Here is a 23,542-nt window from a genome sequence, read left to right as displayed (position 1 = left end):
AGAGGCCAAGCCCCTTTAAGGCCTTTTCTCTACCATGTTCATGGCTGAGAATGGGGATGGAGGGGTGGAGGTGGGGATGCAGGGAGGGAGGGAGGGAGGGAGGAGACAGCAGACAGGTCAGGAATTCCACTGGGCCCCCAGGGGTGGTATACCCCCAGAGGAGGGTACAAAAGGGCTTACCCATGGGACTGGGGTAATATAGGAATCCGTACCCCAGGAGAGAGAGAGGATAGAGACAGACAAAGACAGCAGGGGCAGCCCACGAGCCCAAGGGGGGCAGGGCAGGCACATGCACAGGTGACAGCAGATGCTCTTCCAGGCCCTCCACCCCTGTCAGAACACCTGGACAGTGGGGGAAGGACATGCCCTGATGGGCAGCATAGCATTGCCTTCCCGTGTGTGTGTGTGTGTGTGTGTGTGTGTGTGTGTGTGTGTGTGTGTATGTAGGGGGCTGTGGCAGGCTGAGGGTCAGGGTGGGGTGGCAGGTTCCCCACTGCTTAAGACATTTTTGCCCCAATAGTGCAAAGCGCAGGAAGCCCTGGCACCCCTCCCCCTGCCCCTGCCCCATTCCCCATGGCTTCCGGGGGCATCTATGTCCACCCATCCATCCCTGCCGACATGCAGCCCTGAGCCCAGGGCCCTCTGGTCTGTTCTGTCCCTCCCCCCTCCCCCCCCCCCACCCATGGGAGGGCTACCTCCTCCCTCCCTCTCTCCCCTGTGGAGTGGGCAGTGGGCGATAGCCAAAAGGAAGAGGAGGAGGGCAGCTCACCCAAGTGCAGACCAACAGAGCACTCCTCACCAGGAGGGTGGGAGGTGGCTCAAGCCAAAGTCCCTGAATTAGAGAAAAGAAGAGGGGAGGGGGTCCCAGGGGCAGAGGGGCGGCTGGCCTAAAGAGCTTCAAAGAAAAAAGGAGGAGCACCAACCGCCCCCTCCCCTGGGGCCCCAACTAAGTGCCATTTATCTAGGCACCCCCATTCTGGTGCCTGCCTGCCCAGAGTCTGGGTTAGTGCATTGAGTGGGAGTGGGGAAGGAAGAGGGCAGAGGTTAGAGAGAGCCCAGAAGACAGATGGGGACACGGTCCTAAGGGGGTAGAGGCTCTGGGAGAAACTCACACACACCCCCCTAACTCCCCCCCAGTGCAGCAGCATCTGGATTGTAGCTAATACTGCAGGTGTGAGGAGGGCAGGAGCTTGAGCCACAGTTTTTCCTGTGTGGGTGCCAAGGTGTGGAAGGAGTGGGGGGTGGGCAGGGAGAGGCCCCTGGGGCTGGGCACTTGAAAGGGGAGCTGTGTGGGCAGCAGGGCAGGCTGGTGAGGGGCCAGCTGGCATCCAGCGTGAGAGGTAGATGGAACTCAGCGGGCACGAGTGGCAGAGAGCAGAGGGAGCACTGGGCGGGGGGTGCCGAAGGGGCACAGGGGGAGGGGGAAGGCAAGGAGGGATGGCCAGGACCCTGTTGTGTTAACTCACAGCTCTGATCGGCAGCCCTGCCCTTGGGGACCTGGTATGTGGGGCAGTTCTCTCTGATTTGCGGGGAGGAGGGGCAGCTCTCAAAGTGCTTAGGGGTGGTAGGGGGCCAGCCTCGGTTAATAACTTAATATCATCTCTCTCTCTCTATCTCTATCAATCGCTCACTCTTTTTTTCTTTTTCTCTCTGTCTAGTTTTTCTTCATTTATCTTCTCCCCTTGCCTGGTTTCCAAAGTGCAGTTAGAATGACTAATTTTTAACCTCCAGGGGGAGGAGCCAAGCCAAGCCTTTCTTTGCACCCAGGCTTCTGGGGAAGCAGAGAGGCCCTTAGCCTGGAGGGGGAACCTCTGTCAAGGAACTGTGCAGGGGGGGCTCTCTCTTGTGTGTGTGTAGGGGCTGAGTTGAGGGCATCTTCCCCCACCCCATATTCTTCCATCCCCTACGGTCAAGATGGCTTGTCCCCTCTTAGATCTCCCTCCCTTCCCCTACCTTCTTAGAGGATGGGGTCCTGGGAACTGCAGGACACGGTCCCCCAGCCTCCCACACTGTCTTTTTCATAGCAAGTTCATGTGTTTGCCCTGTCCCAGGGCTGGAGGTTCTGAGGAGGGACGGGCAGTGCGGGGTGTGTGTGTGGGAGCTGAATCTATCCAAGGATGAGAGGAAGGAGAGAAGAGGGGTGGGGGGCCTCCCTCAGCCCCCCAGCTCTGCCCCTTCTCTCCAGGCTCCTCCCCACCAGCTCCGCACACCCTCTGGCCGCCTGAGGCTTTAGACTTCCTGATCCTCAAAGACCTCGAGGAAGAGTGGGGGGAACAGTTCGGTGGGGCACTCGACTTTCATGTGGAGGAAGCGGCTGGCGTGGCAGGCCCCGATCATGCGGAGGTCAGTCACCTTCATCAGCAGCTTGGGCCAGAAGTGCGGAATGTTGTGTTTGCGGTGGTTCACGTAGTGCTCGAACGCCAGCAGGTACGCCTCCTGACTCTTCTCGATCTTGTCCACACACAGCAGGCCCGAGCGGTCTGCAGGGAAGAAGGGGCGTGAGCTTGAGTGGGTGAAGGGAGATAGACTTGGAGAGGCTAGGGTGGGGAAGGGGAGGGAAAGAGACTGTAGCGTGTGCATGGGAGCAAGAGCAGGGTGGAGGAGGGAGGAGTCTGAGCCGCTGGGGGTTTCGAGAGAGGTAGTGAGTAAAGAAGACAGAAGGACTGAGAGGTGAGAAGAGAGGGGAGGCTTGGAGACAGGGCAGGACTAGGGGGCAAAGAGAAGAGTTGGTGGGAAGAGGGGCAGAGGGGGGATAAGGGGCAGGGAGAGGGGACAGAGGAGGGGTAAGGGACAGGTGGTTGGGGTTGTGGAACAAAGGCAAATGTGAGTGACAGAAAGTGGAGGGGGGGTGGTGGTGGGCAGAGAGAAACAATACGGTGAAGATGGAATAAGGGGCAGAGGAGACATGGCAAGAGATGTGCTTGGACATCAGAACTGAGGGAGGATGGGTAATAGAACAAGGGACAGGGGACAGAGAATGGGCCCAGTGACGGAGGTAAGCTTGGGGAACAGAGAAGCTGAGGAATAGAGAAAGACTGTAGAATTCAGGGAAGAGGATAATGACAGGCGCAGGGCCCAGCCAAGCCCTGGAAGCTTCTGAGCCCTCCCAGCCAGTAGGCAGGTACCTGTTGACATTAGCAGCACAGCCTGCAGCAGAGCCACTTCCGTATCATCCAGGTTAAAGGCAGAGAGTGACTTGCCCAGTTCAAAGATGGCGTCGGAGACTACGCCCAGGCCACCATTCTTGAGCTGCTCCCGCTTGACGGCCATCTCCCCACTCAGCGTCAGGGTGTCGCTTTCGGGGTCATAGCGGACAGCCGCCCGCAGGGACATGATCTCCATGCAGCACCCCTTCAGGAGGATGATCTGGTCTTCGCAAGGCAGCTGCAGAGTGGCAGGGCCACAGGAACACTCAGCATGCCCTTCCCCATGAGTGTCTCTTGTGGATGCCCTTTGGGAGCTGTGAGGCCACCACTCACCTCAGCCAGTAAGGTATACTCTGAACAACTAGCCTTGCTCTGGGCCACGGACATGCCCTATGTCATTAAATCTCACAATTATGCCTCTGAGTTCCCTTCCATCATTATCTCCATCCCCACTGCAGATGAGGAAAGTGAGGTACATGGACTTAGGTACCATGGCCAAGGTCACACAGCTAGTAGGGCAGCCTGTACCCAGACTTAGTGCTCTTTAAAATGAGGAATTTGGGGTGCCTGGGTGGCTCAGTCAGTTAAGTGACTGACTTCAGCTTAAGTCATGATCTCACAGTTCATGAGTTCAAGCCCCATGTCAGGCTCTGTACTGACAGCTCAGAGCCTGGATCCTGCTTTGGATTCTCTGTCTCCCTCTCTCTCTGCCCCTCCCCTGCTCTCATTCTGTTTCTCTCTCTCTCAAAAATAAATAAACATTAAAAATATAAATAAATAAATAAATAAATAAATAAATAAATAAATAAATTTAAAAAATGAGAAATTTGAAGCTGTTGGAGCCAGGATAGCCATGTAGATGTTGGGGGAGAAGGACAGGGAGGGGCTGGGGAGGCCAGGCACTTGGAATATCTTGGTTCCTTAGGCATTCGCTAGCTGTGTGTGTGTGTGTGTGTGTGTGTGTGTGTGTGTGTGTGTGTGTTGGGGGTGTTTGGGTTGTGTGTGTTAGATGTGTGTTGACCTACAGGGATTGCTCCCTGTCCAGAGGACCTTAGATGAGCATATGCTGACACTGGGTGACCAAGGGAGCAGCCCCAGGTTTCCCTCTAGGGTGGCACCATGCCTCTTCCCATTTGCCACTCACCTCGGAGAACATGGGCAGTTTTTTGGCAAAGTCCACCACACGGGTGATGGCCGGGGTGATGATCTTGGTAAACTCGCTGAAGGCCTCTAGGTCCACCTTGTCTCCATCCGGCATGGAGACGATGGGTGACTGGCCGATGTCATCCGGCTTTATAAAGAAAGAGACAGGGGTCAGCTGGGGCTGCAGACCCCTTTCAACCTCTCACTGAGGCTCCCTGCCCACCAGGGGGAGCTCCAAGTCAGCTTGGGGAAGAGGGGCGGCCAGTACCAGGGGACTGCCCTGTCCCATGCCTAAGGCTTCTCCTTCACCTTAGGGCAGAGAATAGATCAGAGCCAGAGCTGCAAGTCGGCTAATAATAACAATGACCATAACACTAGTAGAAGTAATCTCATAATAATAGAAGCTATGTTTACTGAATATGTAACATATTTAATACGGAGGCAGGCACTAGGCTACATGTTTTATAGATCCTATTGAATCCCCACCACAACCTTATAAGGATGTTATACTTAACACCATTTCACAGGTGAGGAAACTGAGGCACAGTGCAGCTGAGTAATAAGCCCAAGGTCACATGACTAGTAAGAGGTAGAACCAGGATTTGAACCCAAATAGTCTGACTCCTCACCATTATACACACGCGTACTTGGTATTAAAGGCTGTGCTCTTAACACTATACTGTTCCACCCGCTGGCACACTCCACTACGAACCAGATACCAGGTTCCTGCCTTCACTCACCATATACAATCAACTGTCCATCTCCTCCCGAGCTGCCCATTCACTTAGCACTCAGTTTTGCCAGGGTCTACCATAATGCCTGGTACCCATCAGGTGCCCCCAAATACTATTACATAACTGTGTCCTAACCCTCTCCTCCCAGTCACTGTGGGCAGGAAAAAGAGGAGAGGTTGCCCCTACTCTCTAGAAATTCAATGGGGAAGCTCCCAATCACATTGAATAGGCAGGGCTGTGACAGCAGCAACACATACGCAGGCATATGCATCAGGATCACCATGTCGTAGAGAGCATTAGCTTTGGGTCAGATTAAACCAAGAAAGCTTTCTGAAGGAGGCAAGACTCTGAGCTTGCTCTTCCTCCTGGCCACGTGGCTGCTGCTCTCCCCATGCCCCTTCTCTCCTTACCAGGAATTTCCGTCTCTGCTTCCAATGGCTGCCCTGGGCATTCGTGCTGCGATGGGCCTCTGTGGCAACATGGATCAGGTCCCACTCTTCGGGAGTGGGCTCCGGTCGCTGCTGCAGTGATCGGATCATCTCTTCCTTTCGTCGCCGCTCCCGGTTCTGCTCGATCAGCTTGCGCTTGGCCACCCGCTTTGAGTCATCTAGAACCACTGTCAACGGCAGAGAGACACGATGCTCTCTGCATGGCACTCTCCACAACCTACTCAGAAGCTACTCTTCCCAACGTAAGGTTAGGAAACTGAGGGCCAGAGACGTTAAGTGACTTCCCAAATATCACCTAGCAATTGGGTGGCACAACCTGGATCATGATAATCACTGGGCCCATGTAGACTATCACGTTCTGGTCTAAGTGGTTATGGTGATAGTGGTTACTAGAAGACCCTGCTACCCAATCCCCAGCCAATGCAAGATGCCCACTCTCACCCAGAAGTGGGGTGTCTTCTCTGGTAGTCAGGAACACTGTGCTAGGGTGAAGTACTCAGGACTCCTTTCTACCCAACAACTCTAAGGCCTTGGAGTGGTGAAAGGCAGGTAGGCACTGGGGCCCATGTGCAGGGCCCATTCAGGGATCCTTTGTTCCCTTTTCCCCAGGGATGAGGGCAGCAGGGACCAAGATCCTGAACATTCATTCCCCATCATCCTGACCTGGATTGTCACTCTGCACTGTGGGCCCTAAGGATACTCTGGCAGGGAGCAGTCATATCTGAACTCACCCCCACCCATGGCTGCCTGGCTCGACACCCACCCCCCCATCCCCTTACAGTCCATGGCCATGCCCACGGCGATGCACTTCTTGAAGCGACACAGCTGGCACTGGTTGCGGGTGATCTTGTCAATGACACAGCAGCTGTCATATTTGCAGGAGTAGGTGGGATGGAGGTTCTTCTGGATTGTGCGGCGAAAGAAGCCCTGGGGTGGAGGGAGATGTAGCATGTAGTGATCATGATCTCTCCTTCATGAACCAACCATGCAACTCACTGGGCGGGCGGGGGCGGGGGAATTAGTGAGGGAACTTGGCATCCTCCCGACACCAGCAAGTCCAGGATCACCTGGTGGGGCCAAAGGACTTTAGAAATATGGAAATATGTGCCCTCAGCTCCCAGGCTGCTGAGGCGCAGGGGCACATGGGGAAGGGTGGTGGCAGGGGGGAGGATGAGGAACCCAGTACACAGACATGAGCCTGGGATGGTGTCAGGTGCTGTGATGCCTGAAGGAATAGCAGCAGCTTTGGAGGTCCAACTGATACCTTATTTTCGATCCTGCTAAACAACTCTGAAAATAAAACTGACTCCCAAGCCCACCCTTATACATGCTGCCTGTTGCTCATGCAGGTGGAATTCTCGAAATGGGGGGTGGGGGTGGGGGTGGAGGTGGAGGTTAAAAATCAAGAAAAGGCACTGTGTATGGACACTAGTAGATTTAAAAGAAAAATTTCAATTCTATGTATCGGGTTTAGTCTTTGCCCTAAAGAAAAATCCTCAAGAATCAAGATGGCAGCAATAACAGGAAGAGCTAACATGTGCTGAACACTCACTATGAGGCACTTATAAGCCTTTTCCATGTGTGCATCATCACATTTGATGCTTGTGTCCACCCGTGAGGTAGTAATGTTACTATCTCTATTTTGAGACTAGGAAACTGAAGTTTGGAGAGATTAAGCAATCTGCCCAAAGTCATATGGCTAAATGGGCAGGAGAGCCAGACCTGGACCTGAGGTGTGGGACACAAGTTCCCAGTTCTCAGATTCAGGGGTGTATTAAAATCATCTAGTGCACTTAAAAATTAAAACAAAAGAGAATAAAAGAGAACAGAATAGAATAAAATAAAACAAAATAAAATAATCATTTACTGCACTTAACGAAAAATGCAAATTCCTGGGCCTCACTCTAGACTTAAGATATCAGACTCTCTAGAGCTGGGGCCAAAGAATTTCTGTCTTTCTGGGATGCTCCTCTGGGACTCAACTGTCCTTGAGGGTGAGGATCCTTGCTCTCTGTTGTGCTGCTTGTATTGCTTCCAGGAACACTGCTATGGGACTCTGAACCCCTGGTGGTCTAAGCTTTGTTGACACTAAGAAAGAGAGGAATGTGAAGCCTTACTATATTTTTAAATACTTTCATTTCTTGGAAAGTCTTACATTTTCAGGAGGTGATGATCCTGGAAAACCCTTGCAGGTGAAAATGAGCTAGGTGAGATGTAATTAAAGCTCCCCAAGTCTATGACCTTGTCCCAACTGCCCACGGAGACTCTGTCATCCTCTCCAACTCTGGGCCCCACTGTGCCGCCCCCCCCCCGGCACTGGTTCTCACTCTTCTAGGTGCAGGGGGAGTAACTGGGGACCTGTTCCAAGACAGAGTCCACAAAGGCCTCACCACACAAGTTCTGACTGAGTAGGGTTGGAATGAGGCCTAGAGATCTGCACTGAACTAATCCTGCAGGTAGTCCAGGGACCACATTTTGAAAACCAGTATTTGTTTCCAGTGTGCCTCTCTGGTAGACTATGAGCAGCTTGAGGGCAGGACACATACTACCTCCTTCACATCTGATCCGCCAAGTGGATGGAGCATAGCTGGGATTTACTGAGTGCTTCTTATGTTCCTGGCACTGTTTTAAATACTTTATGAATCAGCTCATTTAATTCTCGCAACAGCTCTATGAGGTAGGTAATGTGATTATCCCCATTGTATAGAGGAAGAAACCGAGGCCCAGAGAAATTAAGCATCTTACCTATGAGTGGCAGAGCAGAGATTGTAAACTGACAAATGAATAAGAGAGGAGAAATGGTGGTGCAACAGGTGGGGTTTAGGTTAGGTGTCTATAGGGCTGTCTTGGTCAGGAGCTGAGGGCCTTCAGGCGGGTGAGATGGGGGCTCAGGTGGGGGGATGGGGGGCAGGAGCTGTCTGGTCCATACCTTGCAGCCCTCACAAGTGATGCAGCGATAGTGATAACCGGTTGCCTTGTCCCCACACACGACACACTGCTCGTCTTTGTCCAGGTAACTAGGGATATACCCTGGGAGGGAGGAAGGGAGGCAGGCAGGCATGGCTTGGGCCCCCAGCAGAGAGGCTCCTACACTTCCTTCATCCCCCCAACTTTTCCTTCCTGGCCCATCCCCTAGCCCAGCCTCCTTAAATGATTCTTTGTGTCCAGGTAGAATCCTGGAGACACATCAGAGTCACCTTGTCCATCCCCTTCCCTAAGAATATGGAGAATCCTAGTTCTTCCGACTGCCCATTTGGGGATTTTTCTCTTGCTGCATCTGAGGGGCAGGGGATGCAGGACATGTCAGCAGCTCATCTCAGGGGAATACAGTCCCTTGGCCAATTAGCCCCAGACCCTGATTCAGGGGCGCAGGGGGGTGGGGCTCAGGGAAGGGGTTCATCAGGGAAGAGAAGAGGTCCTTCTTTTTTGAGGACCTGTCCTCAAAGGCTGGAGCATGCCCTTATCACCCCTCTCACCTCCAGACAAGTTCGTCCCAAGCTCTCTAGAAGACTCTCCCCAAGGGTCACAGGAACTGCTGGTCCATGCCCAGGCCCCCAAAGAGCTCCAGGCCTGGTTTGGTGGGGTTGAGGGTAGGGAAGAAAGGCACACACAACCAGGCTCACCTGACATGCTGGTTTTCAGGGAACATTGGCCGTTCTTTCTTTTTCGCTTTCCATCTGGTGACCTGGCACTGGATGGGGGTAGAGTGGGCAGAATCACAGGGCAGTCTTTGGGCAGCCCCCTTCTCATCCAATAGGTTTCTATAATCTCCCAGGCCCGACTCCCTCCATCTTGTGTCCTCATTCCACTTCCACCCCCAGGTCAGCTGATAAAACTGAGAAGGGTCCAGCTATCTAGAAGCTTTGGGGTGAGAGATAAAGGGCTTGGCTGGGGGCACAGGCATGTTCTAGGGCCCCAACACACACACACACACACACACACACACACACACACACACACACACACACACTATAGAACCTTAAACACCCATAATCCACAGGATATCCACATATTTAAACCTTCAATACATGGAACTTATGCAGAAAGAATCTTCAGGACATGCTTACAGCTATATAACCTTTAGGGCACATACATATGTACATAACGGAAGACCAGAGCATCTGTCTGTCTTCAGAATAAACCTAAGGATTGTAAATAAGCACCAGGATCTATACGTCTATGAAATTTTCAGGGCATTCTCAAATGCGTTCTATGACCTCTAGGATATGCCCATGTGTTACACAACCCTCTGGACAGACACCTAATAATACCACCCCCACCTCCTAGTGAACATGTGGCTTGATTTCCAGGTCATGTACATGGTAGATAACCCAAGTGATTGAAAACATATACTGACTAGCAACTATAATCTATAACCTGGAATAAGAAGAGACTCCCAGAGCCACCCTGTTCATGGCCTTCATTTAACAAAGCAACAAACCAAAGCTCCATTTGTGCCTGGTGACACTGTGCACTAGAGTCAGAACCAGGACAAGGACCCTCCACGCAAGGTGTTAGCAACCCTCAACCACTGCACATATATGTTATCAACCTCGACCCATACATGTTACATAACCACAGCACACACAGGTTACATAAGCCTCCACATATGTGCACGGATTGTATAACCTCCCACACCCACCCTGCATGTGGCATATTGCAGGGCTCCTCCCCCTGGAGCCTGATGCAGCTCCCAACACACTGACACAGTGACCTTGGCCAGGGTCGCAGTCATAGACAAGTCTGTGTTCCAGGCCCCCTGGGGATTACCCCTGTCTGATTTCTACAACCATTGGAGAGTCATATCTCCCTCCTGCCTCCAGGAGGAGTGGATGTGGGAGAACTCCAGGCCACCCAGCCCCCAGTTGAGCTGGTGGTTTTCAGCAGCTACGATTTACAGGGTGCAGTCCCAGGAACAGCCACAAGGTGGCAGAGAAACGGGGTGGGGGGAGGGGATGCTGCCTTGGAGGGAACCAGGAACCTGCATTCCTGCTTTTCTTTGAGTTGGAGCAGGCTCGCCCAGACTCACAGAAGTCTGGGCAGGGAGATACAGAGGCTGCAAGTGAGAGCTATGCAGTGACAGGCCATATCTTCTTTTTCAGAGCCCTCCCCCCATCCTGGGCTTTGGGGAGGGATACCCAAGGTGCCCTACTCAATTGCCAGCCTCATCCACTTCCTCCATCCCTCCAGGGACCCAGACATGGGCCCCAAGGCTTTGCCTGGCCAAGCCTCTGGCCTCCTGGCTCAAGATCTGGTCTCCAAGGCAACAGCCACACTTCTCCCCAGAGCACCCCCACCCCCACCCTCTCCCTGGCCATAGGCACAGGCTGTACCCAGCTCCTGGGGCATCATGCCAACTGGGACAGAACTCTGTGCCACTTGGGGCTGAAGGGAGAAGCAGAGACCCTCTGGGCTCCTCAAGGGCAACGCAAATCACAGGTAACCCATCCCTAGTTGTGTATGCAGGGCTGATTCCTCCTCCACGTGTGAGCAAAACCTTCAGAGTTGGCATTTACTTCCACTTCCTGGGAGGAGCCCCGTGGCAGTGCCTGCTCTTGCCCATGAACAAGGAAGAGCTTGTGGGGCTCCCAATAGATTCCAAATATAAGCATGGGCTATGACCAACAGTGACTGGTGCATGTGCTCTGAAATGTCATGTCCCATGCATCATGGCTTCTGGACCACACACTAGTCTGGTAGGGAGAAGAGGAAAATGGCAAGGCTGTTTGGATTCCACATGCTCAGGTGAGGGCGGATGAGAGCCACTGGGAAGGCATCTGAGATTTCTCAGCACTGTCAAGAGAAGGGCCACGTGCCTGCCGCCTGCAATTACTGTGTCCTGCATCACCTCCCCCCTCCAAAATGGACATCTCTCAATCCAGGTGCCTAATTCCCTGCCACATGTGGCCATGACCTCATCTCCTGGGCAAAGGTAGGCAGCAAGCTTGTTGGCCCCATGCCCAGCCCTCCAGAGGTGCTTAAAAGGCCCAGGCTCAGCTCTCATTTGCCCAGCCAGGAGATGACCATGCCTGCTGCCTAAGAACTGACACAACCTAGTTGCTGGAGCCATTACCTGTTCTCCTCTGGGTCTGACCCACACTCCACCTTGCTTGGCTTCTGTTCCATTCACTTCAATTCCATCCAGGATGCCCTCCAGCACGCCAAGAGACTGGGGTGGGCACGATGGCCCCCCCGGCACACCCACAGGCCGCCCACCCCCTGCCACCCAGGCCCTAGGGCACAGCACCCATGGTGCCCCCCTCAACACTTGGCCTTTCACACCATGCCCTGCGCCCCAAGGGGGGCGGGCGGTGAGAGGGGCCAGGGAGTGGCAGGTGGTAGGGCTGAGGACAAGCTGGGTCTGAGGAGGGGTCTCGGGCTGGGGGAGTAGCTTTGGAGTCTTGTCCAGAAGTCCCTGCAAAGAGAGGAGAGAGGCAGGGATAAGGCAGTACAATGGTGGCGGTGAGTGGCTAAGATTCCTTTGGTGGCAACATTTTGGGCTCTTGGAGCTCATAACAAGATGGTGGCAGGCATGGAGGGCAAGCACAAACGGGATCAGGACAGCCTGTCAGTTAACAGGTGCAGGAGGCAAGACTGGAGATACACATCCTAAGCCCCAGACCTGGAAAGGTATGGAGGAAAAGAATCAGGTCATCACGTACCGTGTCTCAATCCTGACATTCAGTCAAGCGCCTGGCCTTTTGATGTGTCCATTGAATGTAGCTATTGTTACCACCCGTCTAGCCAAGTTTTTCTAAAAGTTATCAGTATTATAGGGCAAGAGGGGACCCAAGATGAGCAATTTTCAGCTCACCTGTAGGGGGTACTTGAGAAGGAAGGGTGGGGCATGGGGGCAGCACACAGGGATCATGAGTGCCCACCCAAGTGCATTGATGGAGAGAGACTGTTGAAAACAGTGGGGAGCTGACCTCTCCCCTGCTGCTGACCAAATAACCACTCCTCAATCCCAGCTCCCCAAGGACCCTAGAGCTTCCTGTACAAGGTCCCAAATCACACTTCCCAGTCTGAGGACCAGACTTCCCAGTTGTTTAGCTGTGCTACCACCCACCAGGACAGCAAGGGCAAGGGGAAAGGAAGCAAACATGTGTTACCTGGATAGGTAATATGTGCCCTCTGAAGTGGGCATCAGAACTTTACAGATGAAGAAACAAGCTCAGAAAGCTTGATCATTCATTCATGTTCACACAGCTAGGAAGCAGGTGGCTCAGGCAAAAGAACCTAACAGCCTGTCTCAAATGCTAGCCTCAGTCCACCAGCTAGGGTCCAGGGCAGTGCCAGCAGGGGCCACCATTCCCTCCACACTGCCCCTCTGACCACAGGCTACAGACCTGAGGTGTACTGTCTGCACACACAGGCAGGTGTGGGCATGTGAGAAGGGGACAAAGGGTGCAGTTCCCCACACACAACCTCCATCACGTGGCTGCTGTACCAGAGACCTCACCCCTGGGCCCCCCGCCCCACCCCCAGGAGCTGATAAGGAGCCAGGGTGGGAGGGGAGACAGATAAGTCAGGTCATTGGGCAGGGCAGGGCAACCGGACAGGGCCTCTGCACCCAGGCAAGCCCCCAGCATGACGAGCATGGCAGGACCATTATGCCTCTGCTACCCCCATAGACTGGGCACTGGGGGCTGGACAGGAGACTGGGGTGGGGGGGGGCAATGAGCGGGGAGCCTTAGCCCAGGGAGCCGTCAAGAAAGTAGGTCAAGTTTTTCTTGGCTTGTGAAGAAATTCCTGTTATAAATTTATAATGGCGTAGCCAGCCCTAAGGGGTGGAGGTAGGGGGAGGAGAAGGAGTGGGTGGGGATGCCCAGGGACTGGGCACTGGGGCCTGCTGCCCTCAGTCAGGGCACTGAGGGGTAGGGGGCCAGGGAAGTCGTGGGGGTTGGGCCGGACAATAGAGGGCTATTTTCTGTCGCTTCTGTTTCCACTTCTATCTGTGCCCAGCGAGGCTTCCTTTAGTCGGCTCTCTGCATCTGAATGTCTGTCTGTCTGTCTGTCTCTCTCTCTCTCTCTCTCTCTGGGTCTGGGTGTCTCCCTGTCTCCCCCCTCAGGCTGTGCCTCGGTGCTTGGCACACCCTGGCTGCGGTGCTGCCCCCGCCTGTCTCCTGCCCACCTGGCATGCTGCCACCACTTGTTTACAGAAGCTGGAAAAATCCACTCGCCAGCCGGAGGCCCAAGCGCCCCCAGGGATGGGAGGAGGCAGGCAAAGGAGTGGGCATGCTGAGAGAGGGGCAGCCCTGGGGAGCAGGCCCTGGGGGCAGGCAACAGGGCCAGGGTGTATGGGAATGGGTATTAGCAGCTGTGGGCCAGGCCAGGCAGGGAACACCAGCAGCAGCCACATGGCATGGGCAGCTCCTGCCCCGGGCCATAGCTATGGAGGACCCCCTCCTTCTGCACCCTGCCACTGCCAATTGCTACAGGGCACACCTGGGGCAGTGCCAACCTGAGCCACCATGTTTATTTTCCCTTCCCCCTCCCCAGCCCAGCCTTAACTCCAAATGTGTCTGGGCACTGCCAAGGGCTTGCACGTGCCTGCTGGGCGGAGGGGCAGGCTCCCTCTCTGCCCCACCTCTGTGCTGAGCTGAATGGTGCCCTGGTGCCTGTCAGTGCAACCAGGCTCCAATGACCCCTGGCAATGGGCAGAGGAGTGAGGTGCTGCCTTCGTGCTCAGGGCACCCTCATGTGGCACCGAGCAAGAGGCTGGAGAAACCCTGGGGACCCCAGGTCTCTAGGGACATACCTGGGCCTCTGAGGCAACACAGAGTAAGCAGACGGCCCAGCACGCAGGGAGGCATAGACCATGTGCGCCTGTGTTAGCTGTGGGCAGCGGGGGGAGGGGGGGGTATGGTAAGTATGCCCACCCTGAAGGGCAGCCTCTCTCCCCTCATCCTGGAGTCCGGCTCCTTCCTGGCGTATGCCCTGCAGAGACAGAGGCTCAGCCTGAAGAAGAGAGGGTGGAGCTATGGGGTTCTGAGACTGGGCTGGACAGCCGGAAGGCAAGACGCACCTGTCGGGTGGGCTGGCCACCCACTCTCTTTGTCAGATAAGAGCTGTTGGGTGGCAGTATGGGCAAAGTGCCCATGGAGGGGGAAGCATTTCATTAAGTTTAAGTGCTTCTGCAATGGGGGGACAGAGGCAAGAGGCCAATGCGGTATCCATGGGCACCATGCCAGGTTCCCACTGCAGGACTGCCCCACTCCGCAGTCCTGCAGACCCAGGGGGATTCTCTGCCCCCAAATCTAGCCCCAGATTCTACACATGCTACTCCTCTGAGTGTCCGCTCTTGGCTTTGGCCCCATCTGTCTGGGGCCCCTGGACTTTGTCCTTAATGCTCTAAAGAAAGCCCAGCCCTCCTCCTTGCCAACCACAGAGGAAAAGACACACACATAGAGGGGGCTGAGAAAAGTGGAGAAAGCAGAGAAGGAGAGGGGCAAAAGGGATGATGGGGGAAGACAGGGAGAAAGAAAGGAGGGGTAAGAACAAAGAGATGGGCAGGGATGGGGGGGTAGAGCTAGAATGACAATGAAAGGAAAGGCAGTGATGAGATGGGGGATGGGGGACAGAAGGGGTGAGGTAGGGAGGAGAGAAAAATGAAGGAGAGGGGAGACAAAGAGAGAAAGGTAACAAAGAAAGATGGGTGGGGGGTGCTTCATGCCCCGCCTAAGTCCCACCCCATGGAGGCTGGGGGAGGGGGGGAGTAGAAATGGTTTCCACGGTGACAGCTGGTTCTTGGTGGCCTGGCATGTGGGCTATTAATAGTGCTGTGGGTAGGTTCACGCCTCCCTTTCCCCTTCCCCTTTGCCTGATGCTAGGGTGGGGGGAGATACTTCCTCCCTCCCTCAATAACCTGGCATTGATGCCCTGACTCCACACCATGGGCGCCAAGAAGGGTGATGCTAAGGGGCCCCGGTGGCCACTGTAGCCCAAACATACACAGGGGCATGCACAGGCAAACACAGGCATCTGTGCACACACTAGTGCCTGTGCCAACGTGGGCTCCCACGAGCAGCCACAAACACCAACGGCCCCTGGGAGTCTGGCGAGAGTGAAAGCTGCAGCACAACACAGGCCCCCACGTGGAGGGGTAGGTGCGTCTTAGAGCCAGGACCTCTTTCTCCTTTCCCAGGTCACCCTGTTCTATTCTCAGGTATGGACTGAGTAGGACTGCCCCACCCAACTCACTGTTATCCTAGTGCCAGGAAGGAGAAGGTAGCGAAGGCGGGAAGGAAGGTACTACTTGGCAGGTATGATGGTAGAGGAATACACAGACGCAGGCACCAGCTTGGCAAGCGGAAGGGAGGAGGAGAGTGAGGCAGAACTCCTTGGTGGGTTCTCCCTGCGGCCCCCTGAGATGGGATTCTGGAGCTTAAGGGCAGTGACCCTTAAGTCTGATCTCCTAGCCACCAAGGAACCTTGGAGGCTAGAGAATGGGAGATGAGGGTGGGGGATATGACATAGGGGGCTGAATGATTAAACAAAAGATCCTCTGCCCCCAAAGAATATAACAGGAAACTCCCCCCTGCAGATCAGAGACAGAAAGACATAAACAGCAGCCTTGACTTGGGCCAGATGCCCAGTATTAACATCAAAGACTGCAAAGACTGTACATCCCCCCACCCCATCATAACCTTAACCACCTGCTGCTCTCCTCTCCCTCTTCCCACCCCAGGCCAGCTCGTCAGGCATCAAGGTGGGTGCCCAGGTCTAGAGGTCAGCTCCACCCCCCCATGCCCACAACCATGCTCAAAAGCTCAGCCCCTTCCCTGGCAACCCACAGAACGTCTTGCCTCTGCCCCAGTTCCCCTCAGGAACGGAAGCGGGAGATCCAAGTAGCCAAAAAGGCACAGTTCGGAGCACCCCCAAGCTGGGCATGGCACATTCTCCCCCCTCCCCCCAGCAGCCAGCCGGGTAGGGTAATCGGAGCTGGGAGCTAGGGCAGCTGAATGCTGGAGGCATGAATGTCACGGGGCCAAGGCACTCGCTGCAGATGGCATGGGCACAGAGCTTGGGGTCCTCCCTTCTCTGCTGCCTTCCTCCCAGGAGACCATAGAAAGGAGTAGTCTGCAAGCCCAGGGGAGCACAGCCCAGGAGGGAAGAGAATGGTGGAGGCGAAAAGAAAGGCAGGGATGTTCTCCCAGGCACCCCAGGGACGGGAGAGTTAGCCCCCACCCAGGCAGAACTGGCAGAGGCAGAGAGAGGGGGCGGGGAGAGGGAGGGAGAGTGAAAGAGGGAGGGGGGAAGGGAGAGAGAGAGGACGAGAGAGAGAGTGAGAGAGACAGAGCCCGCAAGCGCTAGAGAAGGGGGAGAGGGGGTGGGAGGGAAGGGAAGAGAGAGATTGAAAATTGTGTGTGAGTACGTGTGTGTGCGCGCGAAAGAGACAGCAGGAGAGAGCGAGAGAGAGCGCGCGCGAGCAAGTGAATGCAGCTGAGTCTCCGGCACACACACGGACACGTGCAGACACACACACTCACTCCGCATGCGCAGAGCCACGGGCTGCGGGTGCCCAGTTCCAGGAGATATTCAGAGCCCTCCCCAGCCCACACATGCACAAAACATGCACACATGGATGCGCGCACAACACACCCACTCACTGATGTGTACAAAAACGCCGATAGCCACCAATAGCCGATAGCCTCGGGTCCGCTTTCCCCTTCCCCCGCCTACGCGCCTGGGTAAAAGAGAAAATGAAACAGGCAGCTCAGGCTCTGGGAGCCAAGAACTCATCTCTTCCTTACAAGAGGAAGAGAGGAGGAAGAAGGGGAGGTGGGCTTGTGCTGCTCTTTGCCACTGCTGGGGGTGTGGCTGTGCCTTTGGCCCTAACCCTTAACCCCAGTCCCTGTCCCCAGACTAAGTGCTCATCCTTAAAGCACTAGAGCAACCATCGCATTTCCTGGGCACCAACAAGTTCCACCTTGCTCTTCTCCTCTACCCAGAGAACTTCTAAACCTTCCCTCTGGACCACCTCATACAAAAGCATACAAGAGGGAGGTCCCCTTTGTTACCACAACCTTGGCCTGCTGGGGAGGAGGGCAGGTAACAACAACGCATGTCTGAAAACCATGTGACCCCCCTCACTGCCCACCCCCCCCACTAGCCCCAGATGCTTCTCTCAGAGACTGGGAACTGTCTCTGGTTCCAGGGGGCATGGGGATCCGCATCCTGGTGTGTGCCAGGTCTGGGAAGAACAGGAGAATCCACAGGCGTTGCTTACCCAGCCAGCATGCAACACGGATTGAACACAGGTGTCAGGCCACATTATGTTATTTACCCTCACTCGGAGTGAGGTAGGCATCATTGTCTCCAGATGACGAAAACCCAGGCCAAAGTCAGCAACTGGTGAATGGCAAAGACCCAGCCTCCAACTCCCAGCCAGTGCTCTTTCTGCCACAGTCATGCTTCCCTCCTCCCTAGGAGGCACCAATCCCCCAAGCACCTTTGCAACCGTGAGAACTGGAGTTGGGATTAGCCTCCCAGCCCAGAGGCTCTCCAGTGGCCCACCACGGGGCATCCTTCCACTGTCCTTGCTGCATCTTAAAGGGGAGGGGCTGAAGAAAAGGGATCTGGGGGAGAGAGGGAGTCTTATCACCAGACTCACAGAGGAAGACAGGCAACCTAGGACAAGACCCTGGCCCTCAAGATGTCACACCCACCCACTGTTCCTTACTCAGGACTACCACCCTTCACGCTAATGCCCTCTCAGTGCAGGGATGGGGAATGTGGTATCTATCAGCCAGGGCTAGGTCCTGAGTGATTGATTAATGGTAGGTAGTAGCTGGGATGCTGGATCCCCTGCAGCGAGGTAGGGTGCTGCACTCTGTGTGCAAGAGGTAGAGGGGCTCCAGGTTGCAAAAACTTGTAGGCGAGACAGATGTGACATGAAGGGTAAGGAGGCTGGAGATTAGGGACCCACTATCCTCCCCATCCCCCATCCTATTTCTATGGGAGAACCAATTCTCCACCTGGCTTCTCCAAGAAATCCAGGGGACCTCGGACCTACAGGCTTCCTCACTGTAACTGCCTACATATACAGTGCTTGTTATGCACCGGGCACTTTTAAAAGCTTTTTATATATTCTAACTCCTCTGATCCTCAAAAAGCTGAATGAGACAGGTATTATTATCCCCAATTTACAGATATCGCAAGGTTCAATAGATCGCCCAAGGTTATACAACCAGCAAGTGGCAGAGCTGGGATTCAACACCAGGCACTCCAGCTCCAAAAAAAAAAAAAAAAGAAAACAAAACAAAAAACAAAAACAACCAGCCAAACAAAAACCCTGCTCTTAACCATTACCTGATAAAGGAACAATACCTTGTTCTTTGATCCAGTTACTCTTCCCTTTGACTGAGCCTCAATTTTCCCTTCTATAGAAGCCTATGGATTATTTAGAGTAGAATCACTAAGAGTGCCTTCTCATCCAAATAGGTCATGGCTACGGGGGAGCATGGCCAGAAATGCTTAGTGCCCCCTGGGCTCTGGGCTCCCTGCCCCACTGCCCCCTGCTCAAATTCCCACTCTGGGCTGGCGCCTGAACTCATGGAGCAGGGCCTCACTCAGCCCCCCACATAGTCTGGGCAGCTGTACCCTCAGAACCAGGCTCTGAGGCTGGGCAGAGGGCACAGCTGTTGGGCATCTCTGAGGTGGATTTCAGCTGCCAGGGGTGTGGAGAAAGACCATTGTGAGTCCTGTCACTGACCCTGCTCAGTGGGGCCCTGCCAACTCCCGCCACTGCCCACGGCGGAGGGGGGACTGTTTTCCTGTGGGTCAGTGTGGTGGGGGGGCCTCCTCACTGGTTTGCTTAGGAGCTAGCTGGCTGTAGCCCGCATACCCAGGGCTTCCACTGAGCTGGTGTACCCTTGGCTGAGCCCACCGGTCTAAGAGGTCAGCATGAGCAGTAGCTGACCCCCCTTCCCTTTCCCCCATTCTCAGCCCCCAAAACTTGCTGCTGCAGCTGCAGCACTGAGGAAGTGCAGGAGGATGTCCTGAGCAGGCAGCTGAGCCCCCCGCCCCCCCACCCCAACCTCTCATTGACCCCAGAGGCAGGGCGGGCGGGGCGAGGGGCGGGGTTTGAGTATTAACAACTGGAAAAGTATGAAGCTCATCACTGCCAGTTCCCAGCTCTGAAAAAAGAGGCTGTGACAGAGACAAGAACAGGGGTAGACAGGGGTAGCGACTGGGGGAGAGTTCCAGACTGTCAGAGAAACAAGCTGAGGGAGAATCAGACACAGCAAGACAGAGCAAAAGAGAGACAGCATTAGAGAGAAATTCCAAGTCAAAAATACACATCACTCAACCAGACACTCACCAGCACACGGCCTCCTAAGGAAGGCTTCCAAGTTTAGACGGGAGGGCAGAGGTGGGAAAAGGGGCCAGACTCATGATGGGAGGCAGGAACTCCGCCCAGGGGGCAAGTCAATGGTCCCAGGAAAGGCTCAGACATATGACCCCAGCAGGAGCTGCTAGAGCCCACATTTGCTTTTAAGGTGGCATTAGGGACCGCTCCCTAAAAGCTGGCTCTCCCCAACTGCTTCTCCCCCTACACACACACACACACACACACACACACACACACACAGCAGCTAGGATAATCTCAGCTGCTGGAAGTCACTGGACATTGCTTCAGCCCCATGACTCGGCCCTCTGGAACCCCCCTGCCCCTGCTCTCTTTGCTCTTGTTTCTCTGTCCCTCAAAAAGAGAGAGAGAGAGAGAGAGAAAGGCTAAGCCTAGAGGAAGAAGACAGGAGGAAGCTTGAGGGGAAAAAAATCTACGACACAACTCTGTGTGCATCCAGGGGTGTGCCTGACTGCACAGCTACAGTGTACACATCTGGGGTTGTCTGGACGCAGCTGTCGGCGTAGACCTGTGACTGTGTGTGGACCTGAGCCCTGTGAATGCCTTCTGCACCTGAGTCCCTGGGAGTATGTGCAAATGAGTACACCTGTGTCCAGAGATTTCAGTCAATCAATTAACAAGTATTTACAGAGCACTTCCTGTGCTAGGCTCTGGGTGGGATCCAGAGCTCTTGGAGTGATTCTCCCAGGTCTCAAGGATCATAGTGAGGGTGGGGGGTGGGGGCTGACAAGCAATAGAGACTCAGAATATTATTATGAATGCATGCCTTGCACCATTATGCAGGAAAGTCTTTTCACAGAGACAAGTTTAATTTTCTTTGGAGTAGAGGTTTTGTTGTATACAGAACCTTAGAGATCCACAGTAAGAGTCCAGGAAAATACTTGTTGCTAAGTTGTGTATACATGTGTTGAAATGTAACTGCGTTTGCTTTTGACTGAGTGACAGCCACTGTCACGGCAGGCGATGATGTCTGTGTGACTGGGCTCATGCTAGCACGTGTGTGCCTGTGAGTGACAGGGTCTTTTGTAATGTGCGGCTGTGTGCAATTGCTCTGTGTTCATGCATGCGTGCGATAGTGACTTTTTCTGTGTGGGTGACAGCGACTCCTCCTTGCCCCTGTGTGTGACAGCATCTCCGTGTGACCCTGTGCGTGGGTATGTGCATGGGTCGGTCTCCCTGCTCTTGGTCTCCTGTGGGTGTGTCCCACCCCTTTCAGCTCCCCGGTGCAGCAGCAGCCTGCCTCTTCCCTTGTCCCTATGTGGGTGTGTCCAGCAGCTCCTGTCCTTGAGTCTGCCTGGGTGTCCCTGGGTGTGCATGCATGTGGCTGTCTGTGTGGGCATATCTGTGTGTCTGCATGTCACATTTGCTTCCCCTCCCTCATCGTGGACAACATCCCCCTTCATCCCTTCCCCCTGCTGGAGCCAGAGCCAGCATTGAGGGGAGGGCTCCCATCCCACAGGCTTTCCTTCTGCGACCTCCACCCCTGTAAACGGTGGCACTCTTCATTGGCCCTATCATCCCTGCCCCCCTCCCCGCCCCAGGCCTTTCTTTCACACCGGACAAGGGAGGGCCCCAGGCATAGAAGGGGCACCAAAGACACGTTGCAAGGGGGAGGAAAACGGGGCGGGGGGGGGGCACACCACACAGGTCCCTTCCTCCCTCTTCTCCCTAACCACACTAGCTTGCAACTCTCCTGATCATCTAGGGACCCTCAAATACACTCCCCCCTACACACACTCCCTCCCTTCCAAGCCGCGTTTTTGCAATTAAGGAGTGTTGCAACCAGAGAGCCATGCTCAATTGGGGAGGCGGGTGGAATGGGGGGGGACTTCCCTCTCCCGGGGCCTGTGCAAGCCCACCCCCACCTCCCACCCCCCCCCCACAAGCCCTCTCATACTGCCCTCCGCAGCTGGAGGCGTCTTTGCAAAGGCCACTCGGCCTCGGCCTCGGCCTCGGCCTCGGCGCTGGGGGTGGGGGCTGGGGGGGGCAGGCCTCCGGCGCACCGTAAACAAACCGCGGCGGGCGGGGGAGCTCCGGCGGCCGGCAGCGGGGCCGGGCCCCGGAGTGCGCAGCAGACGGGCCGGACAGAGGCCGGGCGGGCCCTCGAGGGGGAGGCCTGGACGCCATCTCTGCCGGCGAACCCCGGGGCCCACCGACCTCCTAGCAACACCTCCCTTCCCCAGGGCGTAAGTTGCGAGCTCCCGGAATGTGACAGGGTGACCGGGGTGCCGGGGAAGGCAGAGGCTGGCAGCAGGTACCCCCGGGCGCCCCCCAGCCCGCCAGGGAGCTGGCCCTAGAGCCCCACGGCTTTGCATAATCAATCGCGAGGCATTTGCATATTAATGCCCCCTCGCTCCCTCCCCCTTACCTCGGCGTGGCGCGCTGGACAGGGCTGGGCAGCGACGCGGGGTCTCAGCGCCCCGTGCCGGGGGCGTCCATGGGGGGCCGGTGGGGCCCGGGCCGCCCGCCTCCTGCGCCCGGGTGTGAGTGCGAGTGAGCGCGGGGGGGGGGCGGGGGGCGAGTGTGGCGGCCCCGCGGCTCCTCCGGCAGAGGCGGCGGCCGCTCTTGGCTCCTCCCTCCCCCGCCCCGCTCAGGCTGGGGCTCGGGCTCGGCGCGCCCGGCCGGCTCGCGGCTGCTCCCTGCAGGCCGCCTTGCCGCCGCCGGCCCCCGCCCCCCGCCCCCCGCCGCGCCCCGGGACCCCAGCCAGCCGCCCGGCCGCCCCTCGGCCGCCTCTGCCCCCGCCCCGCTCGCGCTCGCCCGCCCCACTCCAGGCGCCACCGACAGCAGTGGTGCTCGGTGACATATTTTAAAAAATAGCCTTGGCTTGCTGGAAGAATCCGAGGTTTTTGGGTTTGCACCGTGGGGATGGAGAAGGGAGTATCGATCGGCCGCCTGCACCTTATAAGTCGGGGAGAAAGTCTAAATACCAAACCCCTATAGGAGCTTTAGAGTTTGTTTCTGAGTTGGGGCCCTTCTTTGCCAGTAACTCAGTGTGTGACCTTGAGCAAATCACCACCGGTCTCGGGGACAGAGCTTCCTCAACCTTAAAATGTGAGGGTTGGGCAAGTGACCCCTCAGGTCCTTTTTACCTCAATCATCTCATGTTTTTAATCTTGTGGAGGTTCACTCCCCATTATCTCCCTTCCCCTCTTATTTCTAACATTACCTGGTCCACTGCCTCCTCTTTCAAATGTCACCCTCTTCCAATATAGGCTTTCTATTCACCGTCACCAGCTATTTCCTCAACAGTCTGGTTCCCTGGTGAGCAGGGGAGGGGGCAAGGCTTGCCCTATCTTCTCAACTCTCAGTTTCACAGAGGTGGTATTTCCTCCCCTGCGTGCCCCCACCAAAATCCACATGGTACCAGGGCCCATCTAAGGAGGAGGGCAGGCTGCATAAAAATGGATCTCCTTCCCCAAAGGAGAGGTCTCCACCGTTCCAGCCCCACCCCCCATGTACACACACACACACATGCACACACACACACACACACACATGCACACACCTGCATTCATGGACATAAAACCATCTCGGTGACGCCAGAGCCCCTTTCATCTCGGGATCTCCCAGCGCCAGGCAGAACCCTAATTACCCCAGCACCCCCCCCTGGCCCCGCCGGTTCCCCCACTGTCATTAGCCCAGTTTTACCAGTGGGGGCCATAGCCTTCCTTTGGCTCCCAGGGCGGGGCCCTGTCT

The 23,542-nt window shown here is 55.5% G+C and overlaps 1 protein-coding gene across 1 annotated transcript; it reads right to left on the bottom strand.

Moving 5' to 3' along the window:
- Window positions 1-696: 696 nt before the first annotated feature.
- THRA (thyroid hormone receptor alpha) lies at window positions 697-22,347 on the bottom strand. The gene is made up of 9 exons (XM_042965540.1): window positions 22,215-22,347; window positions 11,546-11,887; window positions 9,096-9,163; window positions 8,402-8,502; window positions 6,252-6,399; window positions 5,434-5,639; window positions 4,291-4,437; window positions 3,126-3,384; window positions 697-2,480 (listed from the first exon to the last, which is right to left on the bottom strand). Exons 2-9 carry the CDS (start codon window positions 11,596-11,598, stop codon window positions 2,230-2,232), a joined length of 1,233 nt encoding a protein of 410 aa, XP_042821474.1. The 5' UTR covers window positions 11,599-11,887; window positions 22,215-22,347; the 3' UTR covers window positions 697-2,229.
- Window positions 22,348-23,542: the final 1,195 nt, after the last annotated feature.

This window comes from Panthera tigris, chromosome E1 (assembly GCF_018350195.1).
Source record: "Panthera tigris isolate Pti1 chromosome E1, P.tigris_Pti1_mat1.1, whole genome shotgun sequence".
In the NCBI taxonomy this organism is placed as follows: domain Eukaryota; kingdom Metazoa; phylum Chordata; class Mammalia; order Carnivora; family Felidae; genus Panthera; species Panthera tigris.
This window is presented reverse-complemented; position numbering and strand designations above follow the sequence as displayed.